The sequence below is a fragment of the Betta splendens genome, chromosome 11, assembly GCF_900634795.4.
Source record: "Betta splendens chromosome 11, fBetSpl5.4, whole genome shotgun sequence".
Classification (NCBI taxonomy): domain Eukaryota; kingdom Metazoa; phylum Chordata; class Actinopteri; order Anabantiformes; family Osphronemidae; genus Betta; species Betta splendens.
The window spans coordinates 8594524-8621461 of record NC_040891.2 but is presented as its reverse complement, the minus strand read 5'-3'; the positions used below and the strand labels follow the sequence as shown (position 1 = coordinate 8621461).

The 26938-nt window shown below is 44.1% G+C and overlaps 1 protein-coding gene across 2 annotated transcripts in view; it reads left to right on the top strand.

Moving 5' to 3' along the window:
- The window catches only part of gabbr2 (gamma-aminobutyric acid (GABA) B receptor, 2), a 113688-nt gene that overhangs the window by 27256 nt on the left and 59494 nt on the right, over positions 1–26938 (top strand). For both annotated transcript variants that reach the window (XM_029167111.3, XM_029167110.3), the window contains one exon: positions 12849–12986. In XM_029167111.3, coding sequence (XP_029022944.1) covers positions 12912–12986 — 75 coding nt within the window. In that variant the 5' untranslated portion in view covers positions 12849–12911. The remainder of the gene's footprint in view (positions 1–12848; positions 12987–26938) is intronic.

Sequence of the window (26938 nt, the reverse complement as noted above, 5' to 3'; positions counted from 1 at the left end):
CTGTGGCCTGGTCGACGGCGGCACAGGACTAGTCTCTATCAGAGTGGTCCTCTACACCGTGAGAGCCGACTCTGTGAAATTAATAAAGGCAAAAAGAAAGAAATAACTCTAACCATTAGTGTCTCAAAAAATATTTATGACACATTTTACTACTATTACTATTTTAGCCACTCAAGGAATGCCAGTTGTGTTGTGGATGTTTTGTAGTGATGGTACTGTATGTCAAGGAATTTTTCAATTTTCAAATTCTGCAGCCTTTTTGTACACTATTAAGTCATCCGGTTTTAACAGCATCATGTCTTATGAAAGTACTGTACTAGTACAACACAAGCTTTAACAGGGATTTAGTAGCTGCTAGCAGTAGCTGATTTTGTAGCCAGTGATCATAATATAACATCACTATGCCAGTCAAACAAACCACCACCATGAAACCGTTATATTATAATTATATTTTGGAATTAGGGTCCAATTTATTTTTGTTCCACCACGATGTTCCATTGATGGGGTCGATGTCTGCATTTTACTGTAGCTAAAATATGCTACAATATGCAGTTATATGCAGCTACAATATAATATAGTTATTGCAAATAACATTGTTATCATACATTACTGCCTCATGCTATCACACATGCCAGGTTTTCCTCATATTGTGCAGCCTTCTCTCACTTTAACAACAGACACACAAATGCCATTTGTTGTTGATGTTGTTTTCAATCTCCTTTTATTCTGCCAAATGATATCAGGACAGATTTCCAGCTGAGGCCTAGTTATGTAACATTACACATTGTTTGCTGAATATGATGCTGGAAAATGACATAATTTGCTTTGCCCTTCTGCATTATTGCTCCGGTATCAATTTGCGCAAGATTACGTTTAGTGGTCCCGATGTGTTAGGAGACAGCTTTAAAGCCTTCTGTAAAGATTTTACATTGTCTGTACTTTCCATATTACTGTACTTTATGATGAAGCACAAGAGATCAAGGGCAACCAGTTGGAGCCAGCTCAATTTGAACACTAGCCTGGTTCCAGATCTCTGAATTATCGAGCTCATACTGTGTTCAGCTGTAGTACTGTAGTTCTGGTGTTGCGGCTATTGATGCTTGTTTCCCTTTGACGCAGAAACATTCATATAGGTGTTGTTGCTGAGCGACATTATTGCACCATAATACTTAATATAGATGATGTATGTTTTATATTTTTCTACTTTTATGGGTATAGTCTTTAGGCTGCTGTCTCAAAGGCTTCCCTGTTATACAGTAGTCTGTTTATTGACAGCATATGTGGTCTCCATGAATATTATGTTCTGACACCGTCACAAGGCTGCATTCACACAGGAAAATACCAGCAAAATAAAGAGTTTTACTTTACCAAAAACTCACAGCAGTTTAATGTTTACCTTTACGGGACGACATGCATTGTTTCTGGGAAACCAGTGGTTTGTTTGAGATTTAAAATAATGAACCTGTGACTCTACTGATCAGTGTCTGTACAGATGTTTATCCTTTTATAGCTCCAAGTGCAGAGTGCATGGATCACAAATAAATAGGTTTGTTGAGTGTTTACCTCAAGCTTTGATTTACTTAGTTTTGATCTAATAGGTCAGTCGAAGCACAGAGATCTCTGGGGTGACAAGGAAAATATGTCTCCGGCACTTCTGGATCTCAACCCACACAAGAATAATCAATGAGGATCACGGTGTAATGAATCACGTAGCAGGAAATTAGAATGGCTTTGGGGTAAAAGTCTAACATTTCAGCTGCCAAGCCTTTAAGAGTTTATAAATAGACTGGATACGTTGGTTGGCATTATGTAATGCCTATTCAGTCGTGCATTCAGAGCTTTTCTTTATGTGGTTTCCTTGCATGTCGCTTGGAACGAGTACTTTGCTCTGTTTTAAATTATTCAAGGAGGAACTCGCACACATACAGCAGCATCTTGAAAGGTGATGTGGCTGTGATGATCCGATCTGGTGATGACGGTCACTTGTGGTCCCATGGGTGGTTCAGTGGTCAGAGATTGGGACGTAACAGAGGGAGACTATTATTGTGATCTACTCAATTATTTATCTATGAATGAACTCAATACCCAGAGAGAAAGAGAGAGACAGGGAAAACTTTGGGTTGACATTAAGCAGAGCTGTCACATGCCCAAGCAAAGATAAAATGTCTATCCATATTTTAACATGACTCCCTCATATATTAAAAGGGCACAGATTTCACAATGGCAACAAGTAATTTTGCTGAGTAGTTTTTAATACCTCAGATTTAATTCCTGTATATAGCGACACCGTGCCACAGCTTGTCAAGGAGTTAATTTGTCATTTGTGATATTTCCAAATGCATGTAAATGTACCAGCTCTTGATTGCTATGCCATTGTAAAAGCCATGCCAGAGTTTATCTGACCTGCGTTTCCTTTGTGCAACCCCAATCCCACTCATCAGACACCAGGGTGATGCTGTAGCGTCACCAGTCAGCCTGCTCTGCAGCTTCACTGGTGGAAGCCAAACACCCGGCTCCCTGTCACAGTATTTTCACAGAACCTGAGCTAACATAGATATGTAATTTTTAAGTCAATCACCAAGAAGACTGGTGCATTATAACTTCATGAACATCCTTAAGCAGCGAGGCGCAGCCATGAATGTAACTGGCAGAGAAGGCATTTTTATTCCGTGTTGTGTTTACATACCAGCAGAACCACCTTTGATGGGATTAGAATCATTAAAGATGTGCTTTAGCCGGGCTGGGAAGCTGCTAGCAGGGAGAATGTGCAGGGATTTATGCATTTTTGATGCAGCGTGGGGAGGAGTGGAACTCTGAAAAGGCTGCATGACCTACTTAGAGAGCCGTGGAATTCAGACGACTCGTCATGCCACAGAAAGAAAAATCTCCCTCTCACTTTTTGTACGCGTGTGTCAGAAAGATGCGGGCAAAGTGTGTTCTCGCACATGTTCCCTCCTGCTTGCTGGTGTGCAAGAGATGTGTCACACACGCACACACACTATTAACCTAAGTTTGTGTGTGTGTGTATCCTGTGGAATTTACAGAATCTTATTTTAAGCATTTCTCTCTGTTTTATTTAAAGGTCTCTATAATGAAGAGTCTTCTGACATTCTGCAACACTTGTGCCTACAATCCACTGATACAGCACAGCATCTACAGCTGGTTGTCTCACTTTCATTCACTGCGTAACTGCACCTTTACCCTCTGTCCCTCTTTAATGGAAAAATACATTTTTTGTGACACAGCCTTGTACACATTAATTTTCCTGTGCTGTCTTGCTCCTTCTTTCTGCATCACCCCCCTCTCTTTCTCGTAACTATGGCAACACAGAGTTGAACGTCAGCTTCTCAAATGAGACGGTATTGTCTGATTGCTCAGGCTGTCAAATTCCGGCTTTACTGTCACCCTGTAGGGTGAGGGAAAGAAAGATTCAAAGGGGACGGAGAGGTTCTTGCTTAGTGCTGCTATGTCTTCACAGTCGCCTCAGTGCTGACCAGTCAATGTGTGATTTATTAAAAGGTAGAACACTCACAGTGTTGTCAGCTGGAGTGGCTGTTTGGCCCGGAAATTAGCTAGCAGTATAGCAGTTAGCAGTTTAGTAAGACAAGACTCGACCACCTGATTGAATAGTGTGTGTGTGTGTGTGTGTGTGTGTGTGTGTGTGGGTGTGGGTGTGTGTGTGTGTGTGTGTGTGTGTGTGTGTGTGTGTGGTACTTAGCTCTTAGTGATTGATGATTGTTTGCAGACACTGTTGGCATGGCCCCCAGCCTATTTAAATGTGTGTTTGTGTGTTTGTTGATGAATTTCCAGGGTGCATGGTACTGTACTGTATCTGAGTGTATCATCTGTCTGTGTCCCTTACGTGTCCCTCCCAGTTAAGGTATGGACCTGCTGAATACACAAAAAATACAGAAATGACTCAAGTTGAGTTGGGGGACCTGGAGTTGGTTGGGAGTTTTATTGCATTGCATTGTAGGTGGCTCATTTTCACTTGACTTGAGATAGTCTGGATAAATCATATTTTTATCTACCATAATCTTTGATTTTCTTCATCCATTGACCTTCAACACCTAACACCTGCCCTTCCATCACAGCTCAGCTTCACTGTTTTAGAGCCTTGTAGTATAAGATATATGTTCAGGATTAACTAAGAAGTTAAAGGAATTTAGCAGATAAGATAAGAAAACCTTTAATAGTCCCGGAGTGGGGAAATTACTTCTCACAACAGCAGTACAGATAAGCGAGAGTACAGCTACAGAACAGTTTGTGTTGGCACAGTACAAAGCAGTACAGTGCAGTTGGAGTGAGTATGAGGTCATTGCAGGGGTTATTGCACAGTAATGGGTATAAAATTTGTACCGGTAACAATATACATGATCGTTCACAGATTACACAAATATTGTGTAGAGCAGGTTGCTATATAAACCACTGATGCAGTGGGTGAGTGACTGTAGTAGGACGTGATCAACAGTTCTGATTGTACAGTCTGACAGAAGCAGGTAGGAAGGATCTACGATATATACGAGACAACAGCAAGTTTAACATGGAGAGAGGATGTGTTAATGATGCATCTCCTACAAACATGACCTGCAACACCTTTAAACCTCCTACAGTAGTGCTGAGATGAGAGGATAGAGAGGAAAGGGATGAATGAGAGGAGGGACGTAATGAGAGGATGCAGAGTGATTTGGAGGAAACCTTGTAAGAAGGGAAAGATGCTGTAGAAATAGAGCAAGGTGGGGCGTATAAAGGGGGATTTGGAGGATGAAAGCGGGGTCCTGAATCCAAACAGAGACTAGGCCAAGATTCCTGGGAGGCGGCGTTCCGCTGTAACGAGATTGATGTGTGTGGACAGAAGAATCCCAAGGCTGCACAGAGTTTGAACTGTGCTCGGCTCTATCCTGCTTAGTGTGCACACATACACAAGCACACATGCATAGACACACGGGCCTCCGTGCACCCACTCATTCAATATGACAGCCTTTTTTTTCCCGTCCGGCTCCACAGTTCAGCATGTCTACACTTCCAAGACTCCCATCTGTGTGGAGCTTAGACAGGTGACACAGCCTCCTACCTTGTCACAGAAGTTGTCAATAAATGCTTAAAAAAAAATAAAAGTTGAACTGACTGAATGTCAACAGCAGTGTCTGCGTTCTCCACCCAGCAAGTGGCTGGTTTTTAGATAAGTCAGCACCTTCACCTTCTGGAATGAGCGTCACAGAGCAGCACTGACCTGCCGTACGCTACATCCTTTTCTTCACCAATCAGATCCCACTTTAGTGGGTGATAGAGGCCGTCATTAGTTGTGTATAATGTGGAAACCTGGATATGAGTGATGGAGCAGCGGTAAGTTTTTCCTTTCTTTAGGACCAGTGTTTTCTCTGTCTGTCACATTGTTCTTCTTTGCAGCCTGGCTTCACTTCATGGAGGTTTCTAGGCTCCCAGTCATGCACAACTCTCACTACAGCACTTTAACCTATGAGGTCTGGACTTGGATTAAACTCCAGCTTTTGGACAGATGGCCTCACATCTAAATCTTGAAAACCAAAGTGTTCCTGGGTGACTCTATGAACAGCCTGTATCGTCAGCCTTCCACTGCTGAGCTTCACAGTGGGTAGGACATATTTCTGCTCAATTGCTGCGCTTGGCTTTCGAAAACATGGCGTTTGGCATTAAGGCCAACCAGTTCCACTTTGATCTCATATATTCATAGGACTTGGTCGTGCTGCTTCCTCCCGTCAGGCTTCTAAACAACCCATACTTGTTCAGTCTGCATGTGCTGTCATTGATTTTAGCATTTAACATGCTCAGTGAGGCCTGTGGGCTCTGAGACGGTGCTGGGCCCTTCACTCCTGGGAGGACTGCAACCGTCTTCAATGTTTTACTACTCGTCAGGATTGTTTCTCTGTGCAGAACCTTGAACTCCCTCGACCTGCTACGATTAGATGGTTTTATGTTCAAGCACATGAAGCACATCTATATATAGTGAGTAGCAGCATTTGTTGTTATAAAAACTACAAACTAGAAAAGACAGGAAGTTTTTGTCCATAAAGCTTTAATATCCGCAATTGACAAGAAAAGTAGGAGGGTTTTTATGTGCGCCCTTATTATTCAGTTTATACGCTGCTTCTGTTGAGGAAAACTCCAGCATAATCTAACAAGTACTGTATCTTGAAGGGGAGCAATCGTTCATTTTTATTTCTTTCAGGCTCATGCTGTCAGCAGTAAAACTGAAGAACTCTTGAGCAGTGCCTCCAGTCACAATTGACTGATGCGTTTTGTAGATGCAAATATCATGACCGTCCAAATTAAGAAGACTTTGGAAGAATTGCAAAAAGACTCACAGCAATATTTCTCTACAGTAACATGAGAGTGAATATGTTTACGCCAACCAACTACCTTCCTTTTGTCAGACTTGAGTTATCGCTCATAGAATCCAAAATGAACTTTTTTTTTTATTCCAACTTGGACCCTAGCAGAGAAGCTATTTTTAATGCACGACTGAGCATTATTTAGACATAATGGACAATTCATTTGCACCTGATTGTTTGACAAAATAGCCACTCTTCCTAATAAGAAAACACCTAAAATTAACTAAATGCCACTGTGCATAATGAAGTGAAAATGAAATAGCATTTCCGCCTCACTCTGATTTTGCTGTGTCTCCTTAGGGACCGACCGGCTCATTTCAGTGGGATTACACTTTTGGTCTGTCCCCCACACTGGGTAGCGCAACATGTTCCAGCTGTTGTCAGGCCTTGTCAAAAGCACAACAACCCGTAATAGGCTTAACCCAGCGTCTGCTTCCTGCACGGCACAGATTGCTAATAAAGGTGCAATGTGTTCGCCGCGATTTTTGTTCCACTGGCCAATTTGAGCTTATCTGGGATTCGTGACGACGCCAGCGTGTGTTGATGATTGTGTTCTGGCTCGCAGTTATTTAAGGGCGATCATTTATCTAGTCTTTGCATGAGAATAAGCGTGTGCAGAGGGGGGACAATGGCGCGTGTGTGTGTGTGTGTGTGTGTGTGTGTGTGTGTGTGTGTGTGTGTGTGTGTGTGTGTGTGTGTGTGTGTGTGTGTGTGTGCGTGTGTGTGCGTGTCTGTGTGTGTGTGTCTGTGTGTGTGTGTCTGTGTGAGAGGGAGAGAGAGAGAACAAGACTTGTCACCCCAGAAGAGACTTCCAATGTACCATCGTGCTTATCCTGGTGGCCATCTGAGCTCTCCAGAACGCGAGAGATAGTTCGAGAGCAATAACAAGAGCCAGACTGCATGGAGGGAAAACAGTCATCAGCTCGAGCACTGCAGCCAGTCTGTCGCAGTGGATTTTAAAGGCCAGTCTCTTTAGACACGTTGTTAGCTCGCATACTTTTCTCTCCTCTTCGCTTGTTCAGGCATCCAGTTTAAAGAGAACTGATTGAAGGGAAAACAGAACTCCATCACTCCTCCCCGCTCTCCATTTTGCTTCATCCACTCCCGCTCAATCAATGTGTACACTTTTTGGGATACTCCAGGGCCCGCTGTCTAAATGTTACCACAAGGATCCTGGATGCTCGCTGCATGCACAACGCAGCTCGGGCCTCACCTCTTCCTCTGCTCCGTCGCTCCCTTCCCCAGGTTTTCATTTCGTGTCGTCTTTATGTTCCTTAACGCAGTGAATTACCCACCAGACACGTCTTCCTGATGCTGTAGTGAGGAAAAATCAAGTCTAAATCAAGAATAAATAGCAGTAAGTTGCTTAAGGACTCACTGATGGGGAACAAACAGCTCCAGCTTCTTGAAGATTTGATGCCTTGTGGTAGCAGGAGACCTGCGGCTGTCACTGCTGTGTGGAATTCAGTCTGCACTGGGGAGAGTTGACCTCAGCCGACAGCTGAATGACCCCCTTTTATCAAATTACTATTGATATACTATTAGGCTATTCAAACATAATACAGTTACACTACACTGCCTTTACATTGAAATAGCAACACTTTAGCTGCAGATTGACATGCAACTACAGGCCATCCACGTTTTTCGCCTTCCAACACTAGCTGGTATTGACAGCCATGACAGAGTTTAGAGGATTAGTTGGGTTTATGCATGGGGAAATAGATAATCTCCTTTAGATCTGACCTATTGGCTGCACCCTGCGAGGTCTATAGGGCTTTATAATACCAAGCATGTGTTTTAGCAATTGCTGGATTGAGCCGGTGCTCACGTTCCCTCTCCTGGCTCGGAGATTGTGCAAGCAATTCAATGAGGGGTGCATGCAGGAGGCAGATGTAGCTGTTAGGAGACACCGGCGTTTGGCAGCAGCTGCACCGCTTCAAACATCTGGAAAGTTTGCAACACGGAAGCAGCACAGTTACTGTACAGTCAGTACTGTAGCTCATGTGTAGCACGCTACTGCACATCAGTAATGACAGCGTCGATCTGCACAAGCAAAGGTGGTTCTGACATCAATAATATGAGGTGACAACATGTCTCTGTTGGGATTCTGTTAGATTCTATTCTCAGCAATCACCTGCGCTGTTGGTCTTGTCACAAATAAAAGCAGTGTGTGAGGAGCAGATTGCTTCTGACATCACATCAGACTGTCCCTTCCCTGCTTCCCTCTCTCCTCTTGCTCCCACATGCCTGTGTGTGTGTGTGTGCGTGTGTGCGTGTGTGTGTGTGTGTGTGTGTGTGTGTGTGTGTGTGTGTGTGTGTGTGTGTGTGTGTGTGTGTGTGTGTGTGTGTGTGTGTGTGTGTGTGTGTGTGTGTGTGTGTGTGTGCGTGTGTGCGTGTGTGCGTGTGTGCGTGTGTGCGTGTGTGCGTGTGTGCGTGTGTGTGTGTGTGTGTGCGTGCGTGCGTGCGTGCGTGCGTGCGTGCGTGCGTGCGTGCGTGCGTGTGTGTGCGCGCCGATGTGGCTGCAGTAATATGCCATTAAATGAGGGACAGGTGCAGCTGCCTCTGTTTGCGGCGCTAACAAGGCATTTCATCATGGTTATCTCCGGCCTGGTGCGCTGATCACCTCTTGTTCTTGTCACAATAGAACACACGTGCACGCACACAAACACGCACACACACAGATATGCATGCACATGTACAGTACACAGGTTAACACACTCTAGTGGTCTCTAAAGAGCTGTTTCACATAAAGCGGTGATGAGATGAAGGGTGCGGGTTCAAAAGCGCACGCTGGCTCGCAAAGACCTAATGTAAAAGTATGGCCCGCTTTGATATTGTGCATTAAAACGAGCAGAGACATTGATGCGTTCCACAAATGATTTATAATGAAATAAATGCAAATCACGGCAAGAAATATTAGATGCTGCTTACAAATGTGTTTCACTGCAGTATTCCAGGACACGCTTAGCCTCATCGAGTGCCATTTATCTGTGGCACAATAACAGTAGATTTATGTCATTATCTAATGATAAATCAATAAGGCTGAATCTCAGCACAGTTGTGTAAAGGTCAAAGTGATGAGGATGTACAGGAGACTGGGATGAGGATGAGGGGCTTTTGAAATAAACTACTACTTAGCCAGGTGTCTCATCAGTACCAATACAAAATGTCAGGCAGCGGAGGAGACAGGGGGCAAAATTTTTACATATACGTCCACATCCAGGGAGAGATGCTTGAGTCTGATTCCACCCTGATCCCCAGATTAGGTTACAGCGTGTCCCTTTTGATCTTCCTCTGGGATCTTCAGCCATCCGCTCCCACTGCACGGCCGCCGGCCACACCCCTCACGGACACACGAAGCCACACACACACGCGTGCGCTTCTTGGCCATCTCCCAAGGCGGTCAAACAGATTACTACGGGCGTTAACCCCCATCGATCTGCTCCAAATGGCCTCCAAATGCCAGGAATTAGATTTCCGACTGGAGAAGAGGGAAATAAAGTGCTGTAGTATTTCTTGGCTGCTCGGCTGGGGAGTTAAGTGCTGCTATGCCTTCCTCACTGTAGGGTTTCTTCTCCTCAGAACTTATTTGTGTTTTCAGGACAATGATATTTGTCTCTGTTTATATCTTGTTTAGAGCAATATTTCTGTGATGTAAGTTACAGCCTGTACCCAGATCTCTCACTGGGAGCCTGGGAGTCCTTAAGAAAACACAAACGCCTCAGTACCATTGAATAAGCTTGAGAAAGACAAACTAGAGGAAAGAGAGAGGGAGCGCAGCGTGATATGGAGCCGTGTCTATGAGTACACAGGCTAATACATTTCTCTTCCTGTTTAACTGCTTGTTTCTCACCATCACCTTCACCATCCCTGTTCCTATTCCGCGGCACCTCCCATCCCGCTTTGTCTGCGTGACATTAGCTGAATAATTATTGATTAATGCTTGGATGGTTATGCTACCTAATGAGAGGCTAAATATAGCTAGTAATGAAGCGGCCCTGCTGAGGCCTCCTTCCTCCACTAGCGCACTAAGTGTGGTTGGCCACGCCGTTGGCATGACAACACGCCGGTCAGCGCACCGCGAACAGTCACAACAGATTGTGTGCACAGCAAAACTGAGAGAGGATGAATGAAACGTGGGGAGGGGGTCAAAGGCACAATGAGTAAATCTTTCCTTTTGGGCTGTTGAGTTTTTGCCCCCCACTCTGACGTATGTCTGACAGTTGTGGAGCTGAGGTTTCATATCTGGCTGTTTAACAACTTCATGCGAGTGTTGTTTGAGGATTGATGAATTGATTAGTGCAACAGAAATACGTTTGGCACTTTGAAAGTCTATTACATCTGTAAAAAACTGCCAAAGATTTCTAATCGTAATTCTGGTGATTTTCTTTCTCATTAAGTGATGGTGTTTGGATTTTGGGCTGATGGTTTAATAGAACAAGTAATTCTGAAGCAGTATTTCAACACTGACACTGCCTTGAGCTTTAGGAAATGACTGGAAAGTTTTCACCTTCCATCTTCACATTTTATAGAGCAAATGATACACGGATTAATTAGGAATATAACGAGCAGGGCAACTGACCTTTGGATCTAATTTAAAGTCCATTTGGCACAGTTAGCTTTTTAAAGTCCAAAGTAAATCTGGATAATGGCATTTAACAAGGGTTCCTACGTTGGTGGTGGATTCCATCCATAAATCTGGCAAATGTCTGTGAAGGCAATCACTGATCTGTGACGTGTGGTGTAAGAAGATGCTTGCACACACACGTACAGACTCAGTGTTGTGGGGTTTAACCGCTGTAAACAACTTTATTGCCACAGGGAGAAGAGGACACAGCCATTCACAGCCACCTACACTACATTGTCTCCCTCCGTAATAAATCAGCTTAAACCTGAAATATCACCAAGCTGCATTGTGCACGCAGTGACAAGTTTAGTTGCCCACATTTCTCCTCTGTTGCATGGTAACCAGTTGAGTCCTACCAACCCACCTTTTTATGGCCAGCTGGAGAGAAATGAATGATAAGAGTATGTTAATAGGATATCTTTCTTCTTTAATAGCCTGCTGTATATTATTTAGCCAAGTGAGCAGGATGAGGAATCCCCATTCTGTCTAATCGCATCTTCTCCCTCTTATATCACCAGAGGCAAAACGCGCCGTCTTCTCTGTTTATGACTGACATTACACACAGCATACATTCGTCTCCGCTGCCGTGAACATACAATAAATGCGGGGTGGGGGGTGCGCGGAGGGTTAAAAATGAGAGGCATCAATGCAAAAATTGTCTCACTTAAATCTTAGCACGTGATAAGTTTGACTGTGGACGGCAGAATGCAATGCGGGAAATGTTCAAGCTCCTCGTGGTGCGGAAAAATGAATCGTCTGTTTCCTCATCTCTGGAACAGTGTAGACAAATGCAGTCAGCCATTATTCAAACACATTATTCTGCATGTAACGCTGCAATAGCTAATATTTAATATGTTAAAAGGGTAAAAACAGATGCTGATGCTCCTCTGGTGTTCAGTCTCATGTTTGTTGCTACTGTACAGGTTGGGTCCAGTGAAACTAAGCTGCTCTTTGAGCTGTTTGAGACTTCCTCATTATGTGAACGACCTCAGGAGGCAGTCACAGAAAGCCCTGTTGCAGTGCGGCGCCTGACGTCAGCGCGGCCCGTTCCCGTCCCGCACTGCATGTGTCGGCCTGAGTCTGTGCAGAGAAGCCACGCGGGCAGACCTCGTCTGCCCCGCGTACTGTACGCGCTGCCGGCCAGTGGTTCCGTAGTAGACGTCGTTCCCATGGCTAACAAGGTCATTTGCTTCTCCAGATGAAGTGGACCGCGCCGGAGGGTGCGAACAACACACCACCTGCCAGTCAGTCGCACACGTCCTTGACTGAAGACCGAGGCTGTGTTTACTACGACGGGAATATGATTACACACTGTGGAAGTCATGGAATCAGCAGAAGCAGTCAGCCGGCTCCAGCGTTTTCCTTCCGTCCCCCTTCGTTTCTCCTCATCTCACTCTTCTCACGCGCTCCTTTCTCTTCAGTTGCTATAGTGACGTAAAGTGGCTGCATTCTGCAGCACTGGACCAGAGTGGGGGCCCGCTCCTGCAGCCTATGAGCTCATCTTACGCTGTTTTAAAACACACAAAGCTGCAATCGTGCTAGCACGAGGAGGGCCGTGTTTCCTCCTCTGCGAGTGAGTTGATTTGTTGACTGATCTCTGGCCTCATTAGGTCATGGAGCTATCACCAAACAGAGTGAAGCAAATTATTCTTATTCTCAGGATATAGGGAGAGTTAAGGTCTGAGGCCTTTGCTGGGGTTCATGATAACCTTTACAGGGTTTTTAGGAATAATCTATTTGTCCTGTTTGCACAACGACTAATTAAAATGTCCTGTTTCTCTCCTCCCCTCTCCATGTGCTTCTGGATCTGCTCTCACCAAACCCTTCGCCGCTCCGCCGTGGGTGTGCAGTGTGACAACGCCAAGGGGCTGAGGGCCTTCTTTGATGCCATATGCTACGGCCCCAAACACCTGATGATCTTCGGTGGCGTCTGCCCGTCTGTGACCTCCATCATTGCGGAGTCCCTGGAGGGCTGGAATCTGGTGCAGGTAGGACATGTTCTGCATGTGTCACTGTGTGCGTGTGTGAGTCCTTGTGACGTGAGCAAGAGGAAAGGTCTTCTTTCACAGAATACTTCTTCTGCGTGGTGAAGCCTGTGTGTGGCAGAACTAGCGTAATTCAAGAGGCTGCATTTTTAACTGAATGTCACATTATGTGGCACTTTACCTCCTCTTGCAATTACTGTGGATGTGATCATTTAGTGTTGCTCTTCACTCACTGTCTGGTCACGGTCACTCAAGAATGAAAAGACTGGCAGAATGAGGAAGTGAAAAGATGAGTAATTTTTGTTTCTGAGCTCGCTTTCTGTGGTAATGATCTCAGTCCATGAAGAGCAGTTCAAGTTGTAGCTGAATTTTAAGTGCTCGGAGGTATTTGTCTGGCGCGCGTCTGTCTGTGTGTGTGGCTGCACTGTACGTGTCTGTGGGCTTTCCTCCCTATTTATTGGCTTGTTTGGCAGCGATTACCCGTCAGTAGTAAGTGCAGTAGCAATGTTCTGCTCATCAGAACAGTCTGCCTGGTACAATGTGTTCCCTAGAGCACTTTACCTCCAACCAGACTCTTTTCACTATCAGTATACAGATCACCACTAACAAATTCATGCAATACACATCGGACCCTCTGATGACTACAAAACAGCAGGTGACATGAAAAGGTGTGGCTTCGGCAGCTTAAATTGATCCGGGACACACCTGAGAATATTCTCCTGATTCCAACCAACCAGTGGTGCCTTCAATGTTTCTGCTTTTTGTGGTATGAAATGAACTGTGACTTATCAGAGAACTAACGTCTACAGTGTATTCATGTGCTGTGTATCGTCTTAGTATGAGTCGCCAGCGACTACAGCATAATGTTAGCAGGAAATCTGCAGTGAGACATGTTGGAACATGTAAACAAGACACGGCATAGCTTCCATGAAAGAGGAAAGAGACACCTTTCTGTTTCAATATGATTCACTTGTACTGTATCTAATTAAGTCTGTTTGTCTTTGAACTCACAGACTGAATGTGTTTTAATTTTGTAGCCATGCACGTGTGTGAAAAGTACACATACATGTGTATACTGTGTGTGTGTGTGTGTGTGTGTGTGTGTGTGTGTGTGTGTGTGTGTGTGTGTGTGTGTGTGTGTGTGTGTGTGTGTGTGTGTGTTGTATGCATAGATGCTGAGGATTCTCTGATGTGACAGTGTCTGTGGTGGGGGGCAGATACAGTACATTTCATTAATGCAAACATGGCCTGAGGGACAGAAGAGAACATGTGCAGTACAGTAAGAAGCAGAGAAGCCTCCTCTTTAAATCAAGAACAGACGATTGAAAGGTCCAATCCTGCTTCTTACCATGTTTGCTGTGCTTCATCAGTTGGAATCTGTTTTTAAAGCAGCAAATTCTCCTGCCCTGAATATTTATTAGCCCAGCCCTGGAAACGTGGTAGGAAATAGAGAATTTTCTGATGATTTTTATGGGCCATGCCTAACAAGCTCATCATTTCCACATCAAAACAGCGAACTGGCAGATACTATCTGCAGTGAAGATAGCCGAGAGAACAGCCACTCCTGAATGCAGCTTAATCATGCAGCCATAAAAATAGATTTCAATCAGTATTGATGCCTAATGAAGTCAGCTTTGAAAAGCTCAACAAAAATAAACTCCCACTGCAAACCCGCCTATTGCGCTCTGTGCACACTTGCAGGGCTATATCAACATTGAAATCTTTGTAGTAGTATGTGTGTGTTTTATTCTAGCAGGAGAATTATTATTAGAAGCGTTGCAAAGCGATTTTGGACAAATATTTTCGTGACTTCTGAAACTCCAACTTTTCACTTTTGAGAAAAAGGAGAGTCCTCTCAGACAACAGACACAAACTGTCTGCTGTCACTAAGCAACTTGCACTAAATGATGCTCTCACACAAATCAACACACACGAGTCCGGACAGATGGCGAACAGCATTGACCAGTTTGCTAAGCTCTTTAAGTGATGCAGTGTATTTTATGAGTTACTGTAGAAGTAGCTTATTTGTTCACACCCTTCCTGGAGTTGCTCCTGGTGGCAGCAGGCTTTTTTTCACAGCGCTTTTTGTGATGCGCTGTCGTGCGTGTGCTAAGATGACAGTCCGAGCAAGTTAAAATGGTGGACAAGGATACTACCAGGGCCAGTGGGCAGATGGTGAGGAGAGTAAATAGATGATCAGAAAGGCAGCAATGGCGTAAAACTACAGTCGCTTGCAGTGATTCTACTTCTGCATGGACGTTGACGTCGTTCCCCTGGCGGCCATCTTGGTTTATGATTAATCTTGTGTCCTCCTCACCACATGATACAGCAGAACTGTAGATATATTTTTCTCAACTCTTCCTGGCGCAGGTAGAGTACAGTATATTTTCCATAAATGGCTTATTGAGTGCCAGGAAGTAGCCCCACCCACTCACACACCAGTCGCCCCTCCTTACTCGCCAATTAGATGGCACCGTTTAATTGCTGATGAGACAGTGTTAATCCTACAAGATGAACTTCTTGTGCTGAGTATGTTTTTCCTATCCAACTGTTCTTCTTTATTTTTGTTTGGGTCGAAGGAACAATGAGTGTCTGAGATGCCTGAAAAGCTGTGTTGCATTTTAAATAATTCTGAATTTCCTGCGCCTCAGAATGAAGGGAACTGAAACCTTTAGCACCAAACCTCATTGTTCTTTTAGGAGGAGAACAAAGTGCAGGCGCCGTCTCTAGATATTATGGTCAAGACCTGGACATAGAACTAATATTTACCAGCATATGAAACCCATCTTTCTTTGCCACTCGCTGTATTGATTGCCAGTGCTTCATTAGAGGGGAGAATTGGGGATAGGGAAGCTGCAACTCGGCCTCCTGCTGTTTTTCGAAGCGTCTCCTTTTTGCCATTTTATTTCTCTCACTCTCCCTGAGTGCTACACTGCATGCTTCAATAAAACATGTGATGCCCAGCACTGCAGTATTCTGCCTCACTTACGTCAAATCCTCCTGTGTACCTTATCAATATTTCATGACTTCCAAAGTTTAGACTAAAATCTCAGAGTGCAAGGAAAGAGATGGTGTGAGCATCACAATAGATAAGTCAGCATTATGTGTGAGTCTAGTTCAGGTTCACTCTCTTTTTCTTTGATTGCGTGCAGGTCTTTTGTCACGTATAGAATTATTTAAATTATCTGAAGCCTTAATGGCTCCATTACATTACAGTTCTTCTTCCATTCTTCTTCCTCGCTTCAGTTGTCGAGGCGTCCTCCCTCTCAGGTGCATCGACTGCGATCTGTCCCGCTTCCGGGACGGAGCTGAACACGGTGAATGTTGACATTCAAAGCAAAGCTCATTTCCAGACAAACGAGCCCACCGCACAGATGTAAAAATAGCAAGACCTCCTCTTTATTCCAATGTTTTCTCACTGAGTCTGTCACAGTGTCTCCCCTTCAGCGCCCGAGGCAAAAACGAGGCAGAAAGAGACAGAAGAAATTATTAATTACACCCTGTACCGTGCATTCATCAGACTTTTTTGGTCATGAATGCAGCCTGTACTTGTAGAATAGATTAGCTTGTGGTGTAAAGCCGCGCTCACACATGCTGTTGTACCTATTCACGGTGTCGAATGCATGCCATTTGACAGGGAAGACAGTAATTAGCTAATTAGCAACGTTTGTTGAATACAACCCATTAACGGGTTGTAACTGTTAGCGTCACGTATTGAGTAAACATGCTAGTTTGTAGGCACTCAATGTGAACAGGAGCTTTGACAGAATATCTTTCAGCTCGTGTTCAACCCAAAGAAGAAGTGCGGGAACAACAAATGGAGACGCTTGCTTCTGTAGCGGTCTGAAACAAGTTTAAAAGAAACAAAGAGTATGTGGCCACGCGTTCAGGGAAGCACTTAGATTAAAACGTGTGTGTCACACAGGGTGTAAATGATGACAAACTGCGCACACACTAATAGTTCAGGCTTGTTTTGAAGTCTTGCACAGACCTTATCATACATATTCATCTTGTAAAGACTTAAAGATATTTTTTTCTGTGCCCCAAATCCTAGTTTTCCTTTTTATATCTTTTGGGACTTTCGGTCTTTGATATTCCTTATTTAGGTCACACAGTCCGCAGCACAGCTGGTTTTATATAGTTTCAGCTTCTAGATGAAAAAATGCTTTGAATAAGAAAAGTCAATGAAATTGAATTACTTATTAATCTCTATTAAAAATGAATGTACTGTAAAATAACAAGACACATCCACTGTCGATACTCTCTGCTCTGATACATTTACTGTAGCGTTTTCAATGTCAAAAAGAAATCGTGACAGCAGAGATGTAAGGAAGCAGCAATGTGCAGGTAGCTGCAGACAATACTGTAGGTAGAGAGGAAAAATGGAACCACGGAAGAAAACAGAAATATCATTTAAAAAACAGCAGGAGCTGCATTAAATTATTGAGAAGGTGTGATCGTAGTTTCCAGCTGCAGGATGTTGGGGGTCACAGCTATGCACGTTTAGATATTATTAGTGGAGTGCAGAGAAGTGGAAAACGGGAGTAAATTGATGTTTTCTGTCTTGTTAATGATCCCACAAGCTGCAGTCCTGAGTGATTGGGAACCAAGAGAAGTAAAAAGAGTGGATTGTTTTCTGTCATTGGATCACGTCGTGGCAAACCACTAAATGTGAGTGAGTCTGATTCTGTTTTAAACTTATCCACACCACTGGTTTATACCAGATCTTTACTTTTTTTTTAAACTTTGGGACATTTAAGAATCACAGACCCGTGTAGTTCATCGACCCGAAACTTTGTGTCGGAAGTGGGCTTCACCCCGCTCGGCATTAGGAGGATCCTTTAAAAGCGTATCAAAAACAAGGGCTGACTTGCTGAGCAATTGGACATCAAAGGGAAGCCGGCTCCATTACAAGCCATTAAAACTATAACGGCTGCTTGGAAAAAGTGAAGCTTAGGAGATCGATAAAGGGCAGTTTAACTGTCTGACACAGCTCACTAATATCTGAAACATCAACGCCACTCCAGAGAGAGAGAGAGGCAGAGAGCAGATGATGAGCAAACTTAGCGAGGGAGAGAGGAAATGGAAGGAGAGAAAGACTCTTCCAATCGTTACAGTGTGCTGCCCATCCTGTCTCTTCCTCCCCCTCTGTGCCATGCAGTACATGTGCTGTATACAGTAACCTGATTTGTGCAATAGACCCTCCTATAATAAACGCATAATGTAATAATCATACAATAAACAAATAAACACTAAAGGAACAAAATGGAAAAAAAACTTCTATATAAAACTGCACCATTCCATTTATTTATAGCAGCACCACTAGTAGACTGTGCTCAGCAGTATTCACTTTAATTGTATTACAGTCTATTCTGTGATGTACAGTACACAGAGCTGCATTTCATCAGTTTATAACTGATCAAAGTGTTTAGTGTTACACATACCAGATGCGTGCAGAAAAGATTTTCTCCACCTCCTCAACTTGATTTAATTCCTTTTCCTCTTTGTCACTCTTCCTGTCTTTCTTCCCTCCCACACGATCCGCTTTCATTTTATCGGGCCATCAGAATGCAGAAGCGTTAAGCCTCCTTGAAGCTGATACCAAGCTCAATGCTATTCTCATTTCCCATTGGTGCAGTCACTGAATACCTCTCTTTTTAGGCTGCGGCTGCAAATGGAATCCAGTGCGATAAGTCATGATAAATGACAATGTGTTTTTAGCCTCAGGCCACGTCAACTTATCTCTAAAAGCATAATTTAATTTGATCTGTACATATGTACATTAGTGGATATCAGTGATCATGTTTCATTTAGTTAATCAACTTCACTAAACTGAGTCTTAATAAATCTTTACGTCACAGATGGTGGGTTTTGAACATACACAACATTCTGGATTGTCTTGGGGGAAAAAAGAAACCACTAGAGGGTCAGTATAAGTAAAAACCTATTTCTACCAGATAGTGACATCACCAGATTTCTCCCACAGTACAAAGCGGGGGCCAAGGTACATTATACTGATACTGTGTTAGGCTGCCATACCACACAAGGCAAAAAGGACAGATGGGCTGGGTTTATAGATTGATGGGACTGGTCTCATCACTTTTTTGCCCTAAAATCTACTAAAGGTCATAGTGTGGAGGACGAAGTGATCTGTTCATGATCTGAGCCGTACACGCTCATCTGTGAAGCATTGTGTGTGGCACAGCGTCACGGATTGGGCTTGCTCGGCCGCTCTCTGGAACAGACTCATTAATCTCGCTTTCTAATGGAATTTACGGCGCTAGCAGGGACTCAGGAGTGTACAGAAACATTGTGTCTGCATAGTAACATGCAAAGACATTAGACCTGATTTAGAGCAAAAAGAGGGAACACATTGGATTGGCCATGTCAGTCACTTCCACCTTGAGACAAGACCCACAAACAAGTCAAACTGACCAAGGCTGCTTATGAGGAGGAGCCAAGGACTGTGTCGTGCAGACACACAGCTGATTATTATGAAGTTGTGTGTTAACAAGGAAGTCATTTAATTTGCATAAATGGTGCATGGATGTTTGAAAGATATAAATAAATTATTTTTTTTTATTAGTCATCATTTTTCTCCTCCTTTATTTGTCCTTTAACAAAAGGAGTTCTCCTTTCCAAAGGACCCTTGGGCACACAAAGTAGGGATTGCTATAATTTGCCCAACGTGGTGAAGTGTTTGGCACGAGCATGTCCCACATCCTAATTATGCTGGCAGAGATACGAGCTTGCACCCTTTGAGATGTGGCGAGGAAGCGCCTCTCATGAATAGTCATCGCGTGCTTTGTGCTGCGTTATGGTATGTTTGTAGCATAGTTTGTACATTCGCTGCGTACATCCGTCACATTCCCATGTGAATAAGTAGCATAATGAGCATATACCAAATGACAGAGCAGTTTCTTTGCGTGATATAAACACAGATGTGCGGTTTCTAACCCCTACCAGGCTGTTGAACATCTGTCCAGTCACATAATTGTATTTAGAGGATGACTACAATGCGTGTTCAATTATTTACTGGTAGAAATAATGTTTACTATACATGCAGAAGGTTTCTGAATGTTTACAGCACAACAGCTGCTCGATGCACAGCCCTGTTTTGTGTAATATTGAAGAGAAGATTTAAAGAACCGGTACCACCATGCTGCTCAGCAGTGGGTGCGTCAGTGGTGCATCTGTTTGGCTAACGTGGACATACAGTACAATATAGGATCGGCCGTTACTCAATCCACTAACCACTGATGCAGCGGAGCTGAATATTATAGAAGCTTTGCATTTGGCAGGTGGCCCAGGCTTCCCAGACAGTGGCTTACGCACATTGTGAACACAATGGAACGGACATGGCTTCAGTCAGTGCTTCAGTGATTTACTGGTGGGGAAACTCACTCTGAGGGGTCTTGACTGGTGAGTGTAGTAGGAGCTGCAGCAGCGCGGCTGACAGACAGCGGAGGAACTGTGTGAGTCACATTGCTTTGGGTTATGTGAAGTGTGTTTTATATATAAGTGTCCTGAGATGCAGGCAGCGCAGCGCAGCTCTGTTTAAAATTTTAATTCAAACCTTTTAGTGGTGTGCGAGCAGGGAGGCCTAGGAGACAAAGCAGACAGACAGAGCAGCACAGCCGGCTCATTAGGAAAGACGCAGAACTGCTCTGTCCTCACACACAGACGCAGACTCATAAACACTCATAACACAGTGTGCATGTGTGTTGGTAAGCTCTCATTTGAACACACACACACACACACACACACACACACACACACACACACACACACACACACACACACACACACACACACACACACACACGCCCCGACAAGGTAGATGCATTCTGGACTTGTACCACCCTTTAAATTTATAAATACCCACATGGTATTAAAAGCCAGTTTGTGTTTGACTTCTGGAGTGCTGGGGATTTCTGTGACGCATCTCGGCCGTTTCCCGTCATACCGCCTCCTTTCAGCCTCTGCTTTTTAGCTGCTGCTGTCTTGTCTGCTTTAATCATGTGAATCTGAGCTCACATCCATGTAAGCATAGGTTCTACTGCATGGTTATGGTATATGCTGGGAATGGAAAGAGAACAGCATGAGTTGTCCCTCTGCTTCATCTTGTACTTGGTAAACACGCAGTGAGTCAAGTCACAGGTTCTGTTAAGCGTCCTCCTCCAACTCGTTGGTGGCGCTGTGGGTTTATTGTGCGTTGATGTTTTGTTCAGGTGTGTCTCGTTTTATTGATTCGTGTCCGTATTTATTCTCAGCTTTGCTGTTGTTGCTCGCGTACCATCCCTGATTGTTGTGCGTTACCTATTTGCTCTACAGTGTATTATCTATTTTTGTACCTGTTACCTGTAGCCTGTTAACGATCATGTGACAGCATCAGCTTCACAGGGATCCTTAACTGATACCTGTAATTAAATAAATCAGAAACAGTTGAGTTTGTGCTCAAGGGTTCCTGAGGTTGTGTAGGAAAGAGCAGATCATAAGATATACTTGATATTTTCAGCTCAATAGGTTAATGCCAAGGAGGTCACCGCTTCCTGTGGCGGAACGGCGTGCATTTTTAAAGAGACAGCACAGACTTACCAGCAGGATGCCAGCTGCCTCCCTCAGTGTGAGGAAACGCACATAAACACACCAGCACTAACCTTTAGCGCCAATAAACACCATTAAATATGAATAAGGACATAATTGAAAGTAACCACTGGCACTTTCTTCTCTACACCCCCCACCCCCATCACACACACACACACACACACACACACACACACACACACACACACACACACACGCAGTCTTACAGAGGAAACATTAGAAAATCAGGAGCCAAGATCTTATCTTGCCTTTGATGGTAGAAAAATACCCAATTAAAACTTTACATGGTTATTGACAAGACAGATCCTGCTTCCTCTCATTTATTCTACAATGAATCTTAAAGTGGTGTGTCAGACGTATACAGTACCACACACAACATAGACAACACTTGCTGCACTTGCTTGACCAACTTCCTCTTTCTCTTCATCTTCCATAGTAGCCCCCTCCTCCCTGCTTGTATTGATCTGTCCGTCCCAGTTAAAGCCAAAGCACACGTGGTTTCTAAACGGAAATGTTATTTGGGCTGGATGTTTATCATGCAGAGGTAAATTCTGATTTCATGCTCTGTTGTGGCATTATTTCCTCATTCAGAACTGGCAGTAATCAGCTTAATTGGTTTATTATCGGCTAAGCAGTGGACCCCTGAATATACATATATGTTTTTAATGGATATTTGCATTATTTGGGGTAGTGTTTCCTTTAACTGTGAGTTGGCAATAGGATTTCTGGTTATGTGTTTTTATAGTTTTACTGGTGCTTTACAATATGAAGTAAATCCAAACCAGACTTCACTGAAAGCTAGATAAATTTGTAAACACTGAGAGTGTGGTGGTCATGTCTAACAAAGCCCCAGTGCAGATGTAAAAATGCAGATGAACCACTTTTGTTGTTTCTCTGTCTTTGGTGTCGGAGTGCTTGGGGGTCTCTCGTGTTACTTAATGTAAGACGGCAGGTCCACCCCGGACCCTGGCCACATCTTCCTTGCAACCCAGGAGATGGAATTTTAAACATTTACAGTCCTCTTTGAGCTAGCCTTTTGGCCCCTGCAGGTCTCTGGAAATTGAAAAGTCAGAGAGAGTAAAGCAGGGAGCTCAGGTAAGGTCGAGAGAGGGACCACTAACAGGAGGGAGAGAGTTTTCTGTGCAGTTGAACAGATCTCGTATTAGCCTGTAGCAAGATCTCAGCCACTTTTTGTGTGTCCCTTCCTCACTTTCTATCTCCCTCTGCTCATTGAAGTGCCCTCCACAGTGGACCCGATGCAACCATTTAAAGGCAGCCTGTGTGAATGAAGGTTCATTGAAATGAACATCCAGACCAGTTCCTGCGTTCTCTGCAGCATATTTCACAGGCTGAGGATTTTTTGTGGCCACTGTTTAAAGAGTAATTGAAAATCCATGGCTGATTGATTCAGGCCCACGGTAATTAATTTTCCTCCAGTTGCAGGGCCAACACCCATATTTGTCCTGTGTGGTGGATCTTGTACTGCACTGAGGCTTTATTCATATATTTTAGCATCCAAGTAGTGTGATTTGTCTTCTTTCGAGTGCGTAGTGCGTCAGACATGGAACTCAAGGTGCCTTCCACCCTGCAACCTCTCCTTATTATAGGTGCTGATCAAGCGGGGATATCTTCAGAATGCTGGCATGCCTCCATCTCTTGCTTTTGCTTGCCTTTTATAGACAAGGTGAATATATTGCTATTGGACTATATTATGCATGAGACCGTTAGCCCACAGCCTCCCTGTTGGCTGCTAAATCAGAGGTAAGGCACCCTGATGTGGTATTAATATGACATTGATGCAAACAGCGTGAAGACCACAGAACCCACCTCTGTACTTTCCACAAAGCAACCTTGAAGAAAACAAGATCCAGACAGTAAAACCAAAGCGGAGTGATGCCAGTGACATCTGAGAGTTAACACGAGGAAGACGGGAGAGGGGGAGACATAATGGCATGTTTCACATTGAGAGACCTTGGAGCCTGTGTCTTGGAGATGAGTCGCTGATATATACCCAGCATGCTGAGTGTAGGAATAGGCAGCATAGGCAGCCAAGTCACGTTTACAGCAGTGTGAGTGTTGTAAAGCACTGTAATCATGGTCAGACTATAGAATGGAGCCAGAAAAGCAAAGAGACAAGTGTGTTACTTGCAACCGCTGGAGGATTTTTCAAACGGTTTGATGTCCATATAAGGCATTTCCTGATTAGCCCCAACCTAATCACACTGACATTTTGATGATGACATGTAGATAACATGATAACATATACAGTAGCTAACATGTCAACATCCACAGGAACCTCTGTTGTAAAAATCTTCTTATCTGTAAATGAAAGTAGGAAACATTGTTGGCAAATTGGCAGATTTATGACCTAAATAACTTCAAAATAAAAGAGTTCACATGCCTTTAATGGTGTTTTCATCTCCTGTGAACTTGGAGCCTCTTTTATTTGTTTTTATCTAATGTTATCAGTCTTATTCAGATTATTTTCTGGGTCACTGGTGCATTGATGATGCGCTTATTAAGCTTTGCTAGTTACCGCATGTTGCTCTGAAAAGCCATACATCAAAAAGGCGGACTTCTATCAAAGCTGACAAAAGTTGCTAATGGGCAAATAAATCAAACATGACCCACCTCCGTAGCAGTGTCAGTCACGGTAATTAAGTTGTATTGTTAAGTCACTTTCTGATTTCTCTTGCACAGTTATGCTTTGTACAGGATTTTTATGGTACACGAGGGGACTTTTCAACATCAGCATTCCTTACTGGGTCGGCACAGAATTGTTAACCAAGCCGTCCTCGCCCCGTGGCCATTTGTTGCAGAGTCTTACTGATGTCAGCCTCACCTTATATCTCCTCCCAGGTTGACAGACATAAATAGAAATCCTGGGTATTTATGACCCGTGTATTTGTTTGCAGCAGACTGCCCTCCAGTCACGCTCCTGGGAGTTGGATGCTGCTTCGAGTCCTCTTAAAACTCCATCAGTCACACTAATCCCTAAAGAGTGCAGCTGGCTTGGTGTAAAGGTGGCTAGATAAATACAGTAGTATGCAGAGGTGATGGAGCAATCAGTAACTTGTAAAGCACTTAAAACCGTTAACAGTTAAATAATCAGTCATTCCAGCTACTGTAAACAGAGTCTAAAGTCAGTCCTTTGACCCTGTGGTCATAAATCTTCCACGGTTTGGCATCAGCATAAGCTCAGATTGTTGTGAAGTGGGAGAAAGCCCTTCGTTCCCCTTCCAGAGTGCTTTTTGCTCAGAGGGAATGCTTGGGAAAAGTGAAAAGCATCAAAAAACAAAGAAATTTGCATGGCAAAGAGGCGTTCTGACAAGCGGGGAGGCGGCGGAGTTGTTGCCCGGAGGACTGGACGGCTGTTAAGCAGCGGAGAGGAATCTGCTATTCTCTCTTCTCTCTGGAGAAACCAGCAAGTGCAGCCTCCCCTGGGGTGGAAGAGGTTGCGCTGCACAGTAATGCATTTTGTGAATATCAAATAAAGTTACTAATACAGTCAGACAGCAGAGGAAAGTAGGAAATGAGGAAAGAGATGGCGAAGAGAGCCGAGATACCATACAGTATGGGTGTTTCAGTGCAGCTTAGCTGTAAGTGCATAAACTTTATCTCAAAGTATCACTGTACACAGAACTGCGGTGGAAGTTGTAATTGATTTATCTCGGCTTTCGACTGCTGCAGTTTAATGCTTTAACCTGACAGGACGAATATGTAGATGATTTTTATGGAAATCAAATGATCATCAGCTACAAATACAGCAGTTCTGACCAGTGGAGCAGCAGGATGAGAAACATTAGCGAGGATGAATAATAGTCATCAGTGAGAAGCCATTCTTGTCATTTACTGTGACGCCTATTGGGGACAATGAAAAGTGTTAGAACTGTCCAGACCCACTAATCAGCTGATGGTCTCCTGGAAAACCCTTTCTAATTGTTTTGTAAATACCCTGAGGCTGACGCCATTAGCAGTTCAGCAGTCTCTCCACTTGTCCCGATTGACTTCTCACTGTGTCTATCAATATGAGGCGATGGAACAAGGGCTGAGGAGGACGTGGGGGCGAATATGGAGAAGAAGATGGAAGAGGTGCAGAGGAGTTCAGAGGTTTCTGTCGGTCAGTGTGTGCAGAGACTCCTTTACAGTGTGTACAAAGGCGTGCTGCACTGTTGCATTAATACAGTAGCACTTTGGGGGGTTGCAGCCAGAGACTGCGGCTCCCCTCTGATTCTGCAGGAATAATCTGTTAGCAATAATCCAGCAGCCCCACGGAAGGTCACGTGTTGTGAAACGAGGGTCGAGGTAAGAGCCACGTTAGATGACTCAAATCCACTCCTCAACCGCAGCGTTGCCCATCCTCGCATATTGTGCCGCTGATGAAAGTAAGGCCGGGGATGTAAGCAGATTAGAGAGCGTGTTGAGTCTCTCTGCTTGCAGTTTGTTTCTAAAGAGGCTATTTCCACTAATCAGGCAGACGCGGGCGTTTGGGAGCGCGGGGCTCGGCGGAGGCACGCCGTTCGCACAAGCGCTGCGTTGGGATCAGCAGGTGCGTTCGCCGTAGCAGTCTGTCTGAGGCTCACCTCACGCCACAAAGGTGACGGCGCTCAAGTGACGGTGGCAACATCTGGGTTAAGCTTGATGTAAAGTACATATTCTGTCTCCACAGCTGTTTAGAGATAAGATAATGCTTGTCTTCACATTTCAAGAAATACATTTATATATTTCACGGAACTGATGAAAACACACAAATAACACATTGACCGATGTTGTTCTAATGTATCTATGGTTACAGGAATTACTCCCTGTGACTCATTTTGCCCTTTTAGTTTTTATTCATTAAACTCCGCTGTTCAGTGAGGTACCAGTCAATATTGCAGTGACTTTTAAATTACAGTCTACAGTATATGCTCTGTAGAATGGAGCCTATGTGTGAAGGCATTATTACAGTATATGTGATTGTTACAGGGACGGACTGGTATATAAAAGCATGCTCTGCAAGCCTCTTCATCTCTTGACTAGTATGTTCAGGTCATCTCTCCCCTTGCTGTAGAGGAGCAAATCAAATTAGCCGCCTAATGGAGAGAGATGAAGAGAGAGGGAAAGATGAGAGGACGAGGGAGGAGAGAGCGAGAGGGGTCGCGATACATCTGCATTGGTTGTTATTGTCTTTTTTGTGAATGGAGAAGAGGAGAGCATGAACGAAGGAAGCGGCCTCGGTGGCCTGGGTATTATTGACTTCAGGGAAGCGTTTTCAGAGATGTAGAACCAATTACAGTGACCCTCCCACCAGAATCTTCTCTACGTGGGACAAGTCACTGGAGCTCCACCAATGCTGCAGCGCTGGA